Source organism: Pelodiscus sinensis, chromosome 11 (assembly GCF_052426305.1).
Source record: "Pelodiscus sinensis isolate ZL-2025 chromosome 11, ASM5242630v1, whole genome shotgun sequence".
NCBI lineage: Eukaryota > Metazoa > Chordata > Testudines > Trionychidae > Pelodiscus > Pelodiscus sinensis.
Genome location: NC_143062.1, coordinates 53,487,191 through 53,505,881, shown reverse-complemented (window position 1 = coordinate 53,505,881; position 18,691 = coordinate 53,487,191). Strand labels below are relative to the sequence as shown.

The window sequence follows — 18,691 nt, the reverse complement described above, 5'->3', positions numbered from 1 at the left end:
CTGCAAAGATACCCAAGCAAGTGTTCATTTCATAGCAGCTCAGATAATAGCAGCCTCACATGGCGCCATACACAAAACAGCCCAAGCTCTGTTCCCTACCTGGGCTGGAGATAGGAAACTCTTTTTGGTGGCCAAGACATGTGTTTGATTCTCTTGCTATAGAGTACCTCCTCTAACATCACAAGAAAGAAAGACTACTCCTCAGGGAATTCTGCACCAACAAATTAAGAATCCTGTGCACAATATTTTTAAAATCTGTAAAATTCAGCACATTTTATTTGTTAAAATAATACAATGTAATTAATGGAAGCCCCACACACCCAGGGCTGATAGCAGATGGGAGCAGCTGGGGGTGGGAGGTGGGGGGAGGAAATCACAAATTCTGTGTGAAAACAAAATTCTGTAGGGAATATGAATTCTACACCAAGGGTACGTCTACACTACATGGCTCCGTCGACGGAGCCATGTAGATTTGTTTACTGGCCAAAGGGAAATGAAGCGGCGATTTAAATAATCGCCGCTTCATTTAAATTTACATGGCTGCCGCGCTGAGCCGACAAACAGCTGATCAGCTGTTTGTCGACTCAGCGCGCCAGTCTGGACGCTCCCCTGCCGACATCAAAGCCCTTTGTCACAGCCCCAGTAAACCTCATCCCACGAGGAATAACGGGGCTGCCGACAAAGGGCTTTGATGTCGGCAGGGGAGCGTCCAGACTGGCGCGCTGAGTCGACAAACAGCTGATCAGCTGTTTGTCAGCTCAGCACGGCAGCCATGTAAATTTAAATGAAACCGCGATTATTTAAATCGCCACTTCATTTCCCTTTGCCTACAACCCTAATCTACATGGCTCCGTCGATGGAGCCATGTAGTCTAGGCACAGCCTAATTCTGCATTGTGCAGTGGTGCAGAATTCCAGCAGGAATAAAGCGCTATAGATGAGAGGCCTAGGATCCAGGCCCTCCTCCTTCCCACACTTGGCTCTTATCACTGATCTCCACAAAGATACAATTCCAATGAATGCCTCTCTCATCCTTTGCCTACTCACTGTTCCACTACTGCTTCTTGGGGGCTCTGGGGAGGAGGAGCTAGTGTGTAAGTGGTTATCTATTGCTGGTATTGTAGTAGTGTCCCGAAGCTCTCCCAGTGGGTCAGTGCCCCCTGCACTAAGTGCTGCACAAAAACACAATCCAAAGACATTTCATGCCCTTGAAAGTGAGTGGGACAAACTAAGACAAGAGCGTCAAGTGGGGATAGCATATAATCAGGGATGGTCTAGACAGTATTTGGTCCTGCCACAAGGACAGGGGACGGGACTCGATGACTCTCGAGGTCCCTTCCAGTCCTAGTATTTTATGATTCTATGATAATTGGAGAGAGGACAAGGTGACAGCCAGGGCGATACAGGGCCGCAGACACTTACTTGATGCTAATCTGCAAGGGTCAGCTCAAAACCACTTTTTATTTTTTTAATAAACCAGATTTATTATTAATAATCTCTGTGCCCTTTTCCATCCCTCCCTAGGCACCTTCACTTCATCTTGCACCACTGAATTATGGCAGGCTCAGCTATCACTATACTAGTCTAGCCCAATCACTAGACTCCCACTTTTTGGACCTCTGCCCCAGCTCCTGGATCCAGCTGCAGCCTGCATATTGTTTCAGTTGGTAGGAGGTGCAAATGTGTTGTGTTTGCCAATCCTGGACTGGTTGCACACTAGCACCATGTGTCAAGCTTTCAGAATGCTCAGGGCACGTCTAGACTACGTATGCTAAAGAGCATATTCTGGAATTTGCATATCTTCTTCCCATCATCTTTTCGAAAGAGGATCTTTCGAAAGTGAAAGTAGTCTGGACATGGTTTTTTCAGAAAAAACTTTTTTGAAAAACCGCGTAAACCTCCTTTTTTTTAAGAAAGAGTGGTTTTTTCGAAAAAGGGTCCCCCCCCCAAAAAAAGTGTCCAGACTATTTTCAAGTAACTATACTGTAAAGAGACCAGAATGTCAGGGTATCAAAGGGACCACATGAGATCCTCTTTCGAAAATGCGATTGGAAGAAGATATGCAAATTCTAGATGTGCCCTCAGCGCTCACTCTGACCTGTGGAAGGGGAACCGCTGCTGCTATGTGGACTGTCAGTGAGGTTTCCTGACTGCTTTGTGGACCCCCATTGCTCTCGAATGCAGTATAGAAATGAGGAGTGGCTACTCACTGAATAAATAAGGGGTGCAGGGCATATGTCAGCTATCTCTTCTGTGCAGGATCCTCGGAAGATGCAGCTGGACTGCTCCCCTCCACACCACACACAGTTATACTTGGAGTCAGCCGTTTGGCAGCGGCTGCAATCCACGTGTCCCATAGAGCAGTTATACAGAGTTACTGCAGAGCAACGACATTCAAAAAGGCATCTGTGAAAACCCCAGCAATGCACAGAATGACCCCAACAACCAAGCGTCTGGCACCAACACACAAAATAACAACTCAGTGCTTAAGGGTTGCCCCTGATTTCCCAGTGATAGAACTATTGTTACGAAAGCCTGAATACAGTCTACTTCTAAATTTTCCCAACTACCCCGGTTCCATTCCCAAATCCCTCTTCTGCTGGTGAGGTGTCACATTCCTACCATAGAGATCCACAGCGCTGTCCACTCGGAGGTGTTGTTTTCTCTGTACAAACACCACAGCATTGAATTCAAGTTGAGATGCCAAGTAACTATACTGTAAAGAGACCAGAATGTCAGGTATCAAAGGGACCACAAGACCACTCACTACATAGCTGAATAAACAGAAGTGCCTCAGTGTTTCATATAGTGGTAACATGCACATTACAGCAAGTCACTTTCCTTTTTCATGAACAGAAAATGGGTCTGATTCTCAAAGACCAGCAGGGTAATTGCACATGGCCATTTGTGGGCCCAACTAGCCACCTCCAGAAGCACATGCTGAATTACATGTTTACATGTGTTATTTTCACTGAAACATCTTGTGACAGACCAAGTAGCCTAAAGTAGACTCACCTCTCTGTGCACCTGGTCAGTATGCCCATGTGAACCAAAGGGTTGAGATCATTAAGTAAGGAGGAGGTGATTAACACATCAACAAGGGGATTCAGTTTGTTAGCTGCGGATGTTTTAAAGAGAGATGTTGCTGGCCAAGGTCTGAGCCAGCAATAGTAATGGCTGGAAGGAAAGACCAGAGAAGCCTAAAATCTCAGACAATTGTGATTTCTTCTCTCTACCCCACGCTGAGCCTTGGTAGGAGGAAAAGACTTGGGGGAAAGCTTCATGCTGTGGGGAGTAAACACTTGTGAAGTACATTGTAAGTAAAGTACAAGGATTTGAACTTGGCACTGGTATGTGTGCATTAGGGCTCTTTGCGGGGGAGGGATCCAGGTGAGGAACCCGCATCCTGTGAGAACGGGGGGGCTTGTCTGAGATCTTCCATTTTCTGGTATAGGAGAGGGCTGGAGGCAGGGAACGAGGAACCATGGTGAAAAGTATGTGCTGCGCAGTGGAAGAGCAAATGGCGTTTCAGAAAATCCATCCAGAGTTTCAGCAGACCCAGCGACAAGCGGGACAGGCCTTGTCATCCTGACAGGCAGAGCAACAGCTCCTGGAGATGCAGGTTAATCTCCTGGCAGGGAGTGAGAGCCAGGTGGTAGACACAGGGCTCTGAGAGACGGGCCTAACAAATGACCCCCAGGCCTTGTAGTTGACATTGAGAGCATGGCATGAGAAGCGGGTATGGGCCCAGTGAGCTCCTTATGCTGAGTAGCAGCACAAGCAGGGCACATGGCACTGCATGATGCACAAGCAGCTGCCTATGGAATTGTAAAAGCAGCCATTCTAGATCCATGGGGCTCTGTGAAGAATGGTACAGGCAGAAAACTCAGTTGCAAAGGTGGCCAAGGGAACACAGACTAGGCCACTAGGTAGCTGAGGCCAGATGACTGAAGAGCTGAGGCGGTCATGGACACTACCAAACTAGAACAATTGCTACAGAGTCACTCCTAGCTCGGCAGAGTTTGGATGTGGGCATATCAACCTGCCTCATTAGGAGCTGCTGTAAAACTCCTGGGGATTTTGCGGAGGTGAGCATCTCTAACGAACCAGCAGACATGACACAGGCAAGAAAGGAGAGAACCCACAAATGAGAACAAGGTGGAGGACAAGATGACCCCTCCCATACACCAACAAATTGTGTGCTACCAGTTCGGGGGTTAGGACACTTCAAGGGGAATTGCCCCATATAGACAGTAATCTGAGTTCTGCAGTACCCCTCGGGAATCAATCAAAAGGGACACCCACAATGTCTATGAGATTGGGCACTGACAAGGGACATGAGTGATGACTGCCACTGAATGACGCTTCTTGCTCAGCACTTGCAAGATGAAGACCAACTGGATGGTGTCAGGAGAGAGTTTAAAACTGTCTTGTGTTCATGGAGAGGAGAAAATCCATCTGGTGGCCAGATACCTCTGGAGATTCAGGGAAAGTTTGGATGGCAACAGGCTGGGGGTGGTCAGGACCTTGTCCTAACTGCCATTAACTGTGAGTTCTGAAACTCAAATAGCCAGGAAGGGCAGGAACAGGGTGCGCAAGTCGTCATAAAATGAGTGAAGAAGCTTAAGGGGGGCTAGCGAAAAGAAATAGGACACACTATATGGGAGACAAACTAAGACCCCAAGACCTGGAAGGGTCCCCATGTCTAAGGGACCGGTGGAGCAAACATAACCCATGTTTTCTTGAAGAAACAATGTCAGGAGGATCACAAAGTCAGAGCCACCTGCCTTTCCTGGATAGAACACCAGTATGATACAGTTCTCGCATGATTCTGGGATGCATGAACAGGAATGTTGTGAGCAAGACAGGAGAAGTTCTTCCGCTCTACTCTGCACTGATTAGGCCTCAGTTGGAGTACTGTGTCGAGTTCTGGGTACCACATTTCAAGAAAGATGTGGAGAAATTGGGGAGGGTCCAGAGAAGAGCAACAAAAATAATTAAAGGCTTAGAAAACATGACCTATAAGGGAAGACTGAAATAACTGGGTTTGTTTAGTTAGAAAAGAGAAGACTGAGAGGGGACATGCTAGCGGTTTTCAAGTATCTAAAAGGGTGTCATAAGGAGGAAGGAAAAAAATTGTTCACCTTGGCCTCTGATAATAGGACAAGAAGCAATGGGCTTAAACTGCAGCACAGCAGGTTTAGTTTGGATGTTAGGAGAAACTTCCTATCAGGGTGGTTAAGCACTGGAATAAATTGCCTAGGAGGTTGTGGGATCTCCACTGGAGATATTTAAGAGCAGGTTGGACAGACACCTATCAGGGATGATCTAGATCAGGGGTCAGCAACCTATGGCTCACTTAGGAGCCAAATACGTCTCACAGCTTGAACTTGCTCCCCCCTGCAACACAGAGCTCATACTGGCGATCCAGCATCACACCCCCTGCAAGACTGGAGCCATGTGGTAGAGGTGCACATTGAGTGCACAGGGTCTGCAGGGGGAGGGTGGCTAAGATGGCAGTGGAGGATCTGGGCTTTGGGGATGAGGCGTGACACACGCACTTCTTCCAGCGCTGCCTGCAATTTATCATCCCTGGAGAGCAGCAGGTACCAGCCAGGCTGTGGCGGCGATGGGAGCGGGCACTGCTGCTGTTAGACAGCATGTGCGAGGCTGAGGGGGCCCATTGGCACGGTCTCAGGGCCCGTCCCACCGAGGCCCCTCAAGGTCTGGTTCTCCTTGTGGCCGGCTCCCAGGCTGGGGATCCTGCCGCTGCTCCATAGCCCAGAATCCAGCAAATGGAGCAAGGGGAAGCCATGCCTGGGACAGGGAACCTGAAAGCAGCACAGGCACAAAAAGCTAGTAAGTGCCGCCCAGACCCTGCCCCCTCTGCGCCGAAACACTGAACCCACAGCCTGCGCCTGCCCCCTCCCCCCCCTGGCCAGACCCCCACCCTCACCCTGCGCCTGCCCCCTCCCCCCTGGCCAGACACCCACCCTCACCCTGCGCCTGCCCCCTCCCCCCCCTGGCCAGACCCCCACCCTCACCCTGCGCCTGCCCCCTCCCCTCCCCCCTGGCCAGACACCCACCCTCACCCTGCGCCTGCCCCCTCCCCCCTGGCCAGACCCCCACCCTCACCCTGCGCCTGCCCCCTCCCCCCTGGCCAGACACCCACCCTCACCCTGCGCCTGCCCCCTCCCCCCCCTGGCCAGACCCCCACCCTCACCCTGCGCCTGCCCCCTCCCCTCCCTGGCCAGACCCCCACCCTCACCCTGCGCCTGCCCCCTCCCCTCCCTGGCCAGACCCCCACCCTCACCCTGCGCCTGCCCCCTCCCCTCCCTGGCCAGACCCCCACCCTCACCCTGCGCCTGCCCCCTCCCCTCCCTGGCCAGACCCCCACCCTCACCCTGCGCCTGCCCCCTCCCCTCCCTGGCCAGACCCCCACCCTCACCCTGCGCCTGCCCCCTCCCCTCCCGGCCAGACACCCACCCTCACCCTGCGCCTGCCCTCTCCCCCCCCGGCCAGACACCCACCCTCACCCTGCGCCTGCCCCCTCCCCTCCCTGGCCAGACCCCCACCCTCACCCTGCGCCTGCCCCCTCCCCCCCCTGGCCAGACCCCCACCCTCACCCTGCGCCTGCCCCCTCCCCCCCCCCTGGCCAGACCCCCACCCTCACCCTGCGCCTGCCCCCTCCCCCCCCTGGCCAGACCCCCACCCTCACCCTGCGCCTGCCCCCTCCCCCCCCCCCCTCCCTGGCCAGACACCCACCCTCACCCTGCGCCTGCCCCCTCCCCCCCCCTCCCTGGCCAGACACCCACCCTCACCCTGCGCCTGCCCCCTCCCCTCCCTGGCCAGACACCCACCCTCACCCTGCGCCTGCCCCCTCCCCTCCCTGGCCAGACACCCACCCTCACCCTGCGCCTGCCCCCTCCCCTCCCTGGCCAGACACCCACCCTCACCCTGCGCCTGCCCCCTCCCCTCCCTGGCCAGACACCCACCCTCACCCTGCGCCTGCCCCCTCCCCTCCCTGGCCAGACACCCACCCTCACCCTGCGCCTGCCCCCTCCCCTCCCTGGCCAGACACCCACCCTCACCCTGCGCCTGCCCCCTCCCCCCCCTGGCCAGACACCCACCCTCACCCTGCGCCTGCCCCCTCCCCTCCCTGGCCAGACACCCACCCTCACCCTGCGCCTGCCCCCTCCCCTCCCTGGCCAGACACCCACCCTCACCCTGCGCCTGCCCCCTCCCCTCCCTGGCCAGACACCCACCCTCACCCTGCGCCTGCCCCCTCCCCTCCCTGGCCAGACACCCACCCTCACCCTGCGCCTGCCCCCTCCCCTCCCTGGCCAGACACCCACCCTCACCCTGCGCCTGCCCCCTCCCCTCCCTGGCCAGACACCCACCCTCACCCTGCGCCTGCCCCCTCCCCCCCCCCCCCCCTGGCCAGACCCCCACCCTCACCCTGCGCCTGCCCCCCTCCCCTCCCTGGCCAGACCCCCACCCTCACCCTGCGCCTGCCCCCTCCCCCCCCTGGCCAGACCCCCACCCTCACCCTGCGCCTGCCCCCTCCCCCCCCCCCCCCCCTGGCCAGACCCCCACCCTCACCCTGCGCCTGCCCCCTCCCCTCCCTGGCCAGACCCCCACCCTCACCCTGCGCCTGCCCCCTCCCCTCCCTGGCCAGACCCCCACCCTCACCCTGCGCCTGCCCCCTCCCCTCCCTGGCCAGACCCCCACCCTCACCCTGCGCCTGCCCCCTCCCCTCCCTGGCCAGACCCCCACCCTCACCCTGCGCCTGCCCCCTCCCCTCCCTGGCCAGACCCCCACCCTCACCCTGCGCCTGCCCCCCCCACCCTCACCCTGCGCCTGCCCCCTCCCCTCCCTGGCCAGACCCCCACCCTCACCCTGCGCCTGCCCCCTCCCCTCCCTGGCCAGACCCCCACCCTCACCCTGCGCCTGCCCCCTCCCCTCCCTGGCCAGACCCCCACCCTCACCCTGCGCCTGCCCCCTCCCCTCCCTGGCCAGACCCCCACCCTCACCCTGCGCCTGCCCCCTCCCCTCCCGGCCAGACCCCCACCCTCACCCTGCGCCTGCCCCCTCCCCCCCCTGGCCAGACCCCCACCCTCACCCTGCGCCTGCCCCCTCCCCCCCCCCCCCCCCCCCTGGCCAGACCCCCACCCTCACCCTGCGCCTGCCCCCTCCCCCCCCTGGCCAGACCCCCACCCTCACCCTGCGCCTGCCCCCTCCCCTCCCTGGCCAGACCCCCACCCTCACCCTGCGCCTGCCCCCTCCCCTCCCTGGCCAGACCCCCACCCTCACCCTGCGCCTGCCCCCTCCCCTCCCTGGCCAGACCCCCACCCTCACCCTGCGCCTGCCCCCTCCCCTCCCTGGCCAGACCCCCACCCTCACCCTGCGCCTGCCCCCTCCCCTCCCCTGGCCAGACCCCCACCCTCACCCTGCGCCTGCCCCCTCCCCTCCCTGGCCAGACCCCCACCCTCACCCTGCGCCTGCCCCCTCCCCTCCCGGCCAGACCCCCACCCTCACCCTGCGCCTGCCCCCTCCCCTCCCGGCCAGACCCCCACCCTCACCCTGCGCCTGCCCCCTCCCCCCCCTGGCCAGACCCCCACCCTCACCCTGCGCCTGCCCCCTCCCCCCCCGGCCAGACCCCCACCCTCACCCTGCGCCTGCCCCCTCCCCTCCCGGCCAGACCCCCACCCTCACCCTGCGCCTGCCCCCTCCCCTCCCCGGCCAGACCCCCACCCTCACCCTGCGCCTGCCCCCTCCCCTCCCTGGCCAGACACCCACCCTCACCCTGCGCCTGCCCCCTCCCCTTCCTGGCCAGACACCCACCCTCACCCTGCTCCTGCCCCCTCCCCCCTGGCCAGACACCCACCCCCAGCTTATTCCTGCACCCTACCTCCAATCAGATTCTGCACCTCCATCCCTATCCCACTCACTGGCAGCTCTGTCCCATACACTGGACACCTCATTTTTGGCCCCACCCCAGAGCCTTGGAGGGCCCACAAAATCCTCTAGCCCTGGAACCCCAGAAGAGTTAAACTGGCCTGAGGCCTTGAATCTCAGTTCTCCCTCCCCTCCTCCACCCTCGGGCTCGAGTGCCAGGGGAGCGAGGCATCTCAGTTGGGCCCATATTAGTGAGGATTGGAGGTTTTTGGCTTCTCACTTGTGTGATCCCAGATTGATTTTTCTGCGGGACAATGGCCCCCAACCCAAATATGTTCCCTACCTCTTCCATAAACAAAGACAACGTTGAAACCCTTTGTGTTGGACATAATGTTTTACTTTATGTAAACATGAAGCCTGGCCAATAAGCCCTCAACTGGGGGCCAAACCCCAGCAACCTCATAAACTACTGTACCCCCTACCCCAACCCTGTGCCCATCAAACACCTGAAGCCCCTTCCCTGAGCCCCTCCTATCCCCACATCCTCCATCTCCTGCACTCCCACATCCCTGCCACAACACTTGTGCACCCTCACACCTCCCAACCTTGTGCCCTGAGTCCATCATACACCCAACCCCTCCGAGCCCCTCGTACACTCCAATGCAGACTCCTGCTCCCCCACATCCCCAGCCCCCACCATAAGATTGACAGAAGGCAACATGAATGTGGGCATGAAGCTGGATTGCAACAGTTATGATGTAAACTTCAAAGAAATGTGCGAAAAGATGCAGCAGCTGAAGTTCCATTAAATAAAGTCAGTGAGTACAAGGTTTCATTTATGCTATTATCAGTCATGTCAATTATCAATAATATTAAGCTGTACGTTTTCAGGCATGCAAAAGAGCATTCTTATACAGCTCTCTGTTGACCACTTGTTCAGAATTTTGATGTAGTTTGGCTCTTTGGTTTGAAAAGGTTGCCAACCCCTGATCTAGATGGTGCTTAGTCTTGGCCTCGATGGCCTCTCAAGGTCTCTTCTAGTTCTGGGATTCTATACTTCTGTGATGAGGTTGCCAAACCTTGCTGTTTAAGGGATATGAAGTAGTCAAACCCCTGAGGGATCAGAAATGCATCCACTAGTAACCCTGAACAGTTTTCTGAATTGAGAGAGGTAATTAGTGTTCCCCAACGGTCCATACCGGGACCAATCCTATCCAATATATTTATAAATGACCTGGAGAAAGGGATAAACAGGGAGGTGGCAAAATTTTGCAGATGATATTAAACAGCTCAAGATAGTTAAGAACAAAACAGACTGTAAATAGCTTCAAAAAGGACCTCACAAAAGTAGGTAACTGGGCAACAAAATGGCAACATAATTTTAATGTTGATAAAAGCAAAATAATGCACATTGGAAAAAATAATCCTAACTATCCATACAAAATGGTAGGGACTAATTTAGCTATAACTACTGAAGAGAGAGATCTTGCAGTCATTGTGGGTAGTCCTCTGAAAACATCAAAAAAGCAAACAATGTTAGGAGTCATTACCACAGGGATAGAGAATAAGACAGAGAATATCTTATGGCCTCTGGATAAATCCAACTCTCAGCTTGGGCACGAGGTCCTGGTGATCCTGCCTCTCCTTCTCATTCACTGTCTCCACCAGGAGTGAGCCTGATGGAGAGTGGGTGAACAAGTATTCAAAACCCTTGACCAGGTCAAAGTACTTTTGCTCCATTCCTTTCACTGTCAGGGAGCTAGGGGCCAGGGTTTGCCGGATGGTCTTGGCTGAAGACTGGATAATCTTTATGATGGCAACTGTCACCCTGGAAGGACCCTCTGGAGCCAGGATTTCAACCTTGGGGTCATCCTGCTCAACTACCTTCTCCACCTGGTAGGATGTCTAGCGTAGTATGTAGTCCATGCGTGAAGGGCCTGTGATGGACATGCATGCCACCTCCTCATCCGGGGAGGAAAAAGAGGCCAAAGGCAGGGCCAGGTCTTCAAGCTGGCCCAACAGGGGCAAAGTCAGGTCCAAAGGGGGGGGGGGGACAGCAATGAGAGGGGTGGCACCATCTCTTGTCACGGTCACTTCTGGGACCCGGGGTCCCAGCGGGCTGGAGAGGAGCCCATTGGCAGTGTGCCCTGAGCCTGATGGAACATCCATGTCATCCAAAATCGTCACTGCGGAGGCCCCTGAGGGGCGCACAGGTATTTAGGGGGATGAGGGACTGCTACCATCAATTGATCTGAAGCAACCAATGCTTTTCCAGAGGGAGATGAGATGAACCGGAACAAGGAGGCTATGGGGGAGGGGGAACGCAGCCAGTTGCATTGAAGAAATGCAGTGCCGAACGACAAGACTTGGACCACCTTCAGGATGACAATCTTAACTAGTACAGGAACCCTGAGCAGTGCTGGGAAGAGGAGTGGCACTAAGAGTGCAAGTGGGGTCTAGGAAATTAGTGGTGCAGAGATCGAGACGGATACCAGGATCGTCAAGGTGAGGCACTGAGAAGAGCAATCTCAGGATGAAGTGTAATGGCTCCAAGCAGGCCAGCAGCCAACGTATGAGCCAGAGCTCAAATGGTGTTGAGGCTCCCCATGTTGTGATGTGCCTCAGTGCCAGATATGCTGGAGCTCCACAGCCGACCCAACAGGTAGCCGCTACTTTCTGACAGCTGTGCATGTGGCACGTGCACACAACACAAACAAAAAACAAAGGAGAAAAAGCACTGACCACTCGCTAGGGAAGGGAAAGGCGCCCAGACCAACCATCACTGGTGGGATGAAGAAACTGAGGAGGCACAAGGGCGACGGCAACTAATATACCAGACACAAGAGTGTAGCACTCTAGAGGATGCCACAGCTGACCCTGTGGATACTGCTAAGGCAAAAATCTCCAAAAACTGCACATGGGTCACACCCACCTGGAAGAGATTCAACACAAGCAAGCACTTGAAGAAGAATCCATTATATTTGCCTTTGCATCCTCACCATAACACCATTGCCTGACCTCCCCTGCCCATCACAGGAGTCGAATGACCCCACGCCCTCACCATGTTTCAATCTTCTAGGCCTCTCAAGGGCAATCAGAGAAACTACTACAACAGATATTGCCCAGACAGGGACAGCTGTATGTGCCATCCACTCCAGGCCATTTACAAATCTCTCTACTGCATTTCTCATGCCCCTCCAAAACTGCCCTAAAATCTCTCATGCTGGTAGAAACAGCCCAAACTCTCCAGGTCAGAAATCCTCTGTTTCCTGATGCAAAAGCCCAGAATAATTCTAGCACCCTCAGCAGGCTGGGACAGTGTACGCCATAGACCTCATGCTTGTGTCTATCTGACTTTCTGTTCTGGTTTTCTCCAAGAGGCTTTCTGCAAAGGAGCTGTCCCCCGTGCCAGAAGAGCCCAACAGTACACAAAGCACTGCTGGTGGATGAGACAGAGTGCTCACTGAAGGGGTAAGGAGCTGACCTTTCGGATCAAGGGGATGGCATTGTTCTCTGCTACAATCATGGCATTATCAGTGAACTATGGCACTGAGAAAACTAACCTTCTGCCAGGTGAAGACTTAATTATTATTATTACTTGTCTTACAACAACCTCAGGGATCAGGGCCCCATTGTGCCAGGCACCGCAAACACAGAACAGGAACATAGTCTCTGCCCCACAGAGCTCACAATTTAAGTAGTTTTCAGTCTCCTCTTCAGTCAGACTAAGAGGATCATCAACAAAAACATGGATGAGACTGGATTACTGGGAAGTCTGGATGGCTTCTGCCATCTCAACTACTTACTTGGTGTAGCTGACACGTGATGTAGCAGAGAGATCGGTTTGCTTCATCCCCCTCAACATAAGCATCCATTACTACTGTCCTCCCCTCTAAAATCAGGACACACTCGTAATCCCATTGCTGATCCTACAATCAGGAAGAGAGAGACAGTTTCACCAGTATCCACTCACGTGGCCAAACCTACATACAGTGACTTCCATGCTCTCCTCCCCCTACATAACTTCTGTTCTTGTCACTGTGCAACACGGAGAGCCAACAATGGCCCAGTAACTTGGTAACGGAGGCTGCTGATTATTAATCTCAGGACCCTCCTGTGAGCTCCCCAGCCAGGCTGATGGTTGCCACTAGAGGAGAAACCTTCAGCAACTGTGTATGCGGAATGCACACACACCTATTGGAATGGACAAGAACCAACACTTGACGAAGAATAGTAAAAGGGAGTTACTCACTGTGCAGTAACTACTGTTCTCCGAGGTGCGTGTCCCCGCGGATGCTCCACTGCTGGCGACAGGTCATCTCTGGAGATGCAGTTCGGAACTTTTTCCTAGCAGTTATCAATCAGGCTGCACATGCCAATCCCCCCCCCCTCATTTCAGTTGCTCATCTACTCCCAAGAAGCCAGGGCAATGAACAGAGGGGAGGATCGTGGAGCACCCACGGGGAAACACACCTCGAAGAACAGTCATTACAGCACGAGGTGAGTAGCTCCCTTTTGTTCTTCTGGTGATGTCCCCGTGGGTGCTCCACTGTTGGTGACTACAAGGCAGTATTCAGTCTGGATGGTGGACCCGGAGTTACTGCTTGGCAGCAGCAGATACTACCGCTGTAGCCACCACTGTATTAGCTGTTAGCTGAGGCATGATAGCGTAACGCCTGACTAAGGTATGGTTGGATGACCAAGTGGCTGCCCAGTTGGTATCTTTAAGAGGCACGTTGTTTAGGAAAGTCATAGATGTTGCTTTAGCACGGGTGAAATGTGCTTTTGGTGGAGCTGTTAGAAGCTTATTGCAAAGAGAGTGGCATTGCAGTATACAAGAAGATATCAGTTTGGAAATACGTAGGGCTGTGTGACGGGGTGGCCCCGCCCCGCACTCAAGCCCAGGGCAACCACCTGGCGCCGGGGGCGGAGAGGACCCCACCCACACAGCCCTACTGGGCATGCTCCCAGGGGAGCCAAGGTATAAAAGGCTGAAAGCCTGCTCAGCAGGGGCAGACGGTGGCCAGAGCTGGAGCTAGCGCCCAGCCGCTCGAGCTGCAGACCGGACCGCCTGAGAGGGAGTCGCCAGGCCCGCTGAACGCGCTGCTGCCAGGCCCAAGCCGGGCCCGACCCCAAGGAGGGAGCTGCCGGTCAGCCCCCCGGGACCCAGGCGGACTGGGGAAGGGCCGCTACAGAGCCCGACTCGCACCAACAGGTGGCGCCGCCACGCGCCGGGGGAAGGGCAGGGAGCTGGAAAGCGCGTTGCGGGGAGGAGCCCCGAGCCAGTGCTGGGAGCCACCCCCCGCTGGGTCGGGCCCCCACCCCTCCTGCCCTGGACCCCGGCAAGTGGGGGTTCGGCTAAAGGACTAGGCCACAGAGCCTGTGTACCAAGGACCAGGCCGGGAGGCCGTACTTCCCCTAATACAGGGGCAGTGTACGTTCAGATGAGGCCGGTGGGCCGTATTCCCTCTGATAAAGGGGCACCATACTTTGGGACTAGGCTTCAGGGCCTGCAAGCCCAGGACTAGGCCAGTGAGTCGTATTTCCCCTAATAAAGGGGCATCACACTTTGGGACTAGGACCGGGTAGTCTGAATTATGCCCCGGATGCGGGCGGCAACCCCAAACGAGAGGGGAGCCTCCCGACAGGCTGAGATTGGTGTGCTCTGTGAGTGGTTTACAATGGATACAAAGAGGCGTGGTGATTTGCGGAATAGCTGTGTCTTGTCTATATAAAATGCCACAGCCCACCAAATGTGCAGAGTACGGAGCACGGCACCCCTTGTGGATACATGGGGTTTGGGAAAAAAAGTAGGTAGAACTATGGGCTCATTAATATGAAAGGAGGTGCTGATTTTGGATAGAAATGACGGATGCAGCCATAAAGTTATTTGTCTTTGGCAAATATCATGTAGGGTTGTCCGGCCATTAGTGCCCCCATCTCACTAACCCTCCTTGCTGAGGTGATGGCTACTAAAAACAGCACCTTCCTTGTAAGAATAGAGAGGGAGCAGCTGGCCATGGGCTCAAAGAGGGGCCTCGTACGGCAGTCTAAAACCAAATTGAAGTCACATGAGAGCTGTGGGGGCCTCCGTGGAGGGTAGAGGTTCTGGAGGCCCTTGAGGAATCTCCTGGAGATGGGATAAGCGAAGACCGATGATCCATCGATTTGCTAGTGGAAGGCCGTAATTGCTGCCAAATGTACCCTGACGGAGACGATGGATAGGCCTCCACTTTTTAGATGTTATATGTAGTCAAGGACAGAATGAAGCAGAGCCTTATAGGGATCAATGTGCATCTGTCAACACCTGGATGAGAACCATTTCCATTTCTGCAGGTAAATGGTTCTGGTTGATAGTCTTCTGCTTTGCAGGTAGATGGTTCTTACTTGTTCAGGGCACTGGGATTCAATGTCATGGAACCAGAAAGGAGCCAGGTGTGGAGGTGAAGTGTATGAAGTTGAGGGTGGAGTAGCTTGCCCCAGTTCTAAGAGAAAAAATTGTGTTGACATGGAAGTGGATAAGGTGGTTCAACAAACATGCGTTGAAGATACGGGAACCAGGTCTGTCTGGACCAGGATGGAGCTATTAGGATGACTCAAGCCCTGTCCAACCGGATCTTATGCAGGATTCTGGGGATGAGTAGGATGGGGGGAAAGGCATAATGCAAAGGTTTGTTCCAGATGATTAGGAATGCATCTCCCATGGAGCCCTTGCTCAGTCTGGCTCTGGAACAGAAGCAGAGAGACTTGGCATCACTCCAGGTAGCAAAGAGGTCTATTGCTGGGTAGCCCCATCTGCGAAAGACAGACGCGGTCACCAGTGGGTGCAGCTCCCATTCGTGGTCTGTGAAAAAATTGTGACTCAGAGTATCTGCCATGAAGTTGTTGACCCCGGGTAGGTATGATGCTCTTAAAGTTATGCCATGATGGATGCACCAGTTCCAGAGGCAGATGGCTTTGGCACAAAGGGACCGAGAACGAGCTCCTCCCTGTCCGTTTATATAAAATATGGTTGTCATATTGTCTGTGAGTATACGCATGGTGTGGTTGGTAATGGTAGAAGCAAAATGCGCACTCACACTTCTGATTGCTCTGAGCTCGAGAAGGTTGATTTGTAGTACTGCTTTGTGTGGTAACCATCTGTTTGCCTCACCCTACCAGTGAGGAGTCCATCGTAATTTGTATTGAGAGCTCGGGTTGGTGGAAGGGAACCCCTGAGAGGAGATGGGGGGGTATAGCCACCGTTTGAGAGAGCCCACCACATGTCTGGGGATGGTGAGCCGCTTGTGAAGTGAATGTCAGGATGGCATATACACTGATGCTAGCCATGCTGCAGGGCACAGAAATGGAGGTGTGCGCACATGAAAAGATACTTGGTAGCAGCCATATGGCACATTAATTGAAGGCAGGTATGTACAGTAGTAGAAGGGCTCATAGAGTGGTTACTAGGTCCTGTAGCATGATAAAACATTGATGTGGGAGATAAACCCGGACCAAAACAGAATCGAGGCGAGCGCCAATTAACCCTATTTGCTGAATGGAATAGAGTTGACTTCTGTTCGTTTATGAGAAGTCCTAGATGACTGAAGAGACACTTGGTCTTTGAGACCATACTGGTGGTTTCTGCTTGCAAGTGGCCCTTTATGAGGCAGTCAAGAAAACTCAAGGGGCCGAGGAAAATCCGAAGGGGAGGACTCTGTACTGAAAGTGATCCCTTCCTCCAGAGGAGCGGGAGTAATGTCTGTGAGAGGATTGCGATGTGGAAGTTATGTGTCCTGTAGGCTAAGGGCTGCAAACTAGACCCCTTTGTCCAGTGCAGGAATAATCGAAGCCAGTGTGACCATTCTGAAGTGCTGTTTTCATAGGAACTTGTTTAGCTTGCGGAGATCTAAAATCGGTCTCCAGGATCCTGTGCGTTTTTGGCTCAGGAAGTAAGCTGAGGAGAACCCACTTCCTAGGTATGGATCGAGCACCCTCTCTATTGCTCCTAGTTGGGGGAGCCGATCAATTTCTTGCCTGAGAGGAGTCTCTGAAGAAGGACAGAGGAGGAGGAAGGGGAGAGGAAAAGGGATGGAAGTGTATCCCATGTAGATGATTTCTAGCACCCACTGGTCCGATGTTCTGGAGTCCAGATGGTGGAAAAAGGGATGCAGCCTGTGGGTGAAAAGGTGTTTATGGCTTATTGGCACTGGATGGTTGGGGATGTCGGGCAGACCCTCGACAAAAACTTCAAATTTGCTGTTTGGGGGCCGGGGAGCTGGAGGAGCGTAATTGAGGTGAGTGCTTCCTCTGAGCCGTTGTCTAGATCAGATATAATCGCATGGTTTGTGCTGAGGACGGTTGTAGCAGGTGTCCCTGTTTGTGTTGTATGGGGCATAGAGTCCTTGTTGTTTTGTAGGATCTCATCTGTGTTGGCTGCAAAGTGCTTTTGTTTACCAAAAGGGAGATCTTCCACTTTGATCTGCAGGTCCCTGGACACTCCTGCTGTGTGTAACCAGGAGGCTCTCCTCCTTACAACCGCTGTAGCCATTGCTCTAGCCTCTGTGTCAGCCACGCCAATAGTAGTGCCGTAAGGGCAATGGTATGTCCCTCGTGGATGACAGCTCTGAGGATGGGCCTTTTGGAGTCAGGGAGGTGTTCCATAAGTTCAGCTAGTTTAGAAAAGTTGTCAATCATGGTTTACTAAAAGCGCTGAGTAGTTAGCAATTCTGAATTGTAGTGTGGCTGACGAATATATTTTTCTCCCAAAGTGGTCTAATTCTCTTTGTTCTTTGTCATTGGATGCCGATAAACTGTGGGGCTTTCAAACATTGTTTTGCTGCATCCACCACCAACAAATTTGGTTGAAGATGGGAGAAAAGGAAATCTAAATCTTTAGCAGGGACAAAGTACTTCCTGTCCGCTCTTTTAGAAGTTGACTGAATGAGGTGAGTGTTTGCCATATGTCATCAGACACTTCCATAATGGCTTTGTCAATTGGTAGAGTAATCCTTCCCTGAGAGGATGGCGGATGTTCTTTAGGAAGCGGTGGTGCTTCTTCTTTTGCCTGGTTGCCACCCTCTTAAAAAGTTCTTTAAATTGTTTCAAATCATCAGTGGTGCACGTGTCCTCCTGAACTACAGCTTCATCAGGAGATGAAGATGTAATTGTCTCTAAGAGAGCTCTCTGGAGCCTGTATTTTGATGTGATCATCAGGGATCTGACCCTCCTCTTCCTCCGAATCAACCATGGTCGGGAGGGTGTGGGATGGGGAGGCTGGTGGAAACCTTCTTGCCGGAGTAGATGGGGCCATGGAGTAGTGTCTACGAGATCCCCAGTGCTCCCATAGGGCCCAAGAGGGCAGGTAATGGGGAGCAGGATATGGCCAGTCTGGGTACCACGGAGGTTGGTATGGTACTTCATGGTACTGATGATAGTGATGAAATGCCATAGGAGAGGAGTGCTGTGAGGAACACACACTCCTCTAGTCGTATTCCGCAAGTGCAGTGTGTTCATGGAGCAACTGAGGTCTAATGTGTAAGACGAAAAAGGCCCTGGAGAGCGGGAGGGAACTTGTGTGGCTGTTGTTATTACGAGGTGCCGGTGAGGCGTGATCAGCTACAGCTCGCTCAATGCTGCAGCGCCTGCGCCGTAGCCTCTGAGGGAGGAGGCATCTTTGTTGATGTAGGAGCACTGGGAAGTGGCGCCGAGGACTTGCCCAGAGCCAGGTGCTGATGTGTCGCTTGCGCCGGTGTTGGGGTTTGCCAGCGCAACTTCTCCAGTGCATCCCCGGGTTAACGTGGGATGCCAATGTA

At 54.2% G+C, this 18,691-nt stretch overlaps 1 protein-coding gene across 2 annotated transcripts in view; it reads right to left on the bottom strand.

Moving 5' to 3' along the window:
- PLXNB1 (plexin B1) overlaps window positions 1-18,691 on the bottom strand; it is a 206,191-nt gene that overhangs the window by 74,763 nt on the left and 112,737 nt on the right. For both annotated transcript variants that reach the window (XM_089781349.1, XM_089781350.1), the window contains exons 15-17: window positions 12,704-12,826; window positions 2,622-2,715; window positions 2,210-2,376 (exon numbers count right to left, since the gene is read on the bottom strand). In XM_089781349.1, coding sequence (XP_089637475.1) covers window positions 2,210-2,376; window positions 2,622-2,715; window positions 12,704-12,826 — 384 coding nt within the window. The remainder of the gene's footprint in view (window positions 1-2,209; window positions 2,377-2,621; window positions 2,716-12,703; window positions 12,827-18,691) is intronic.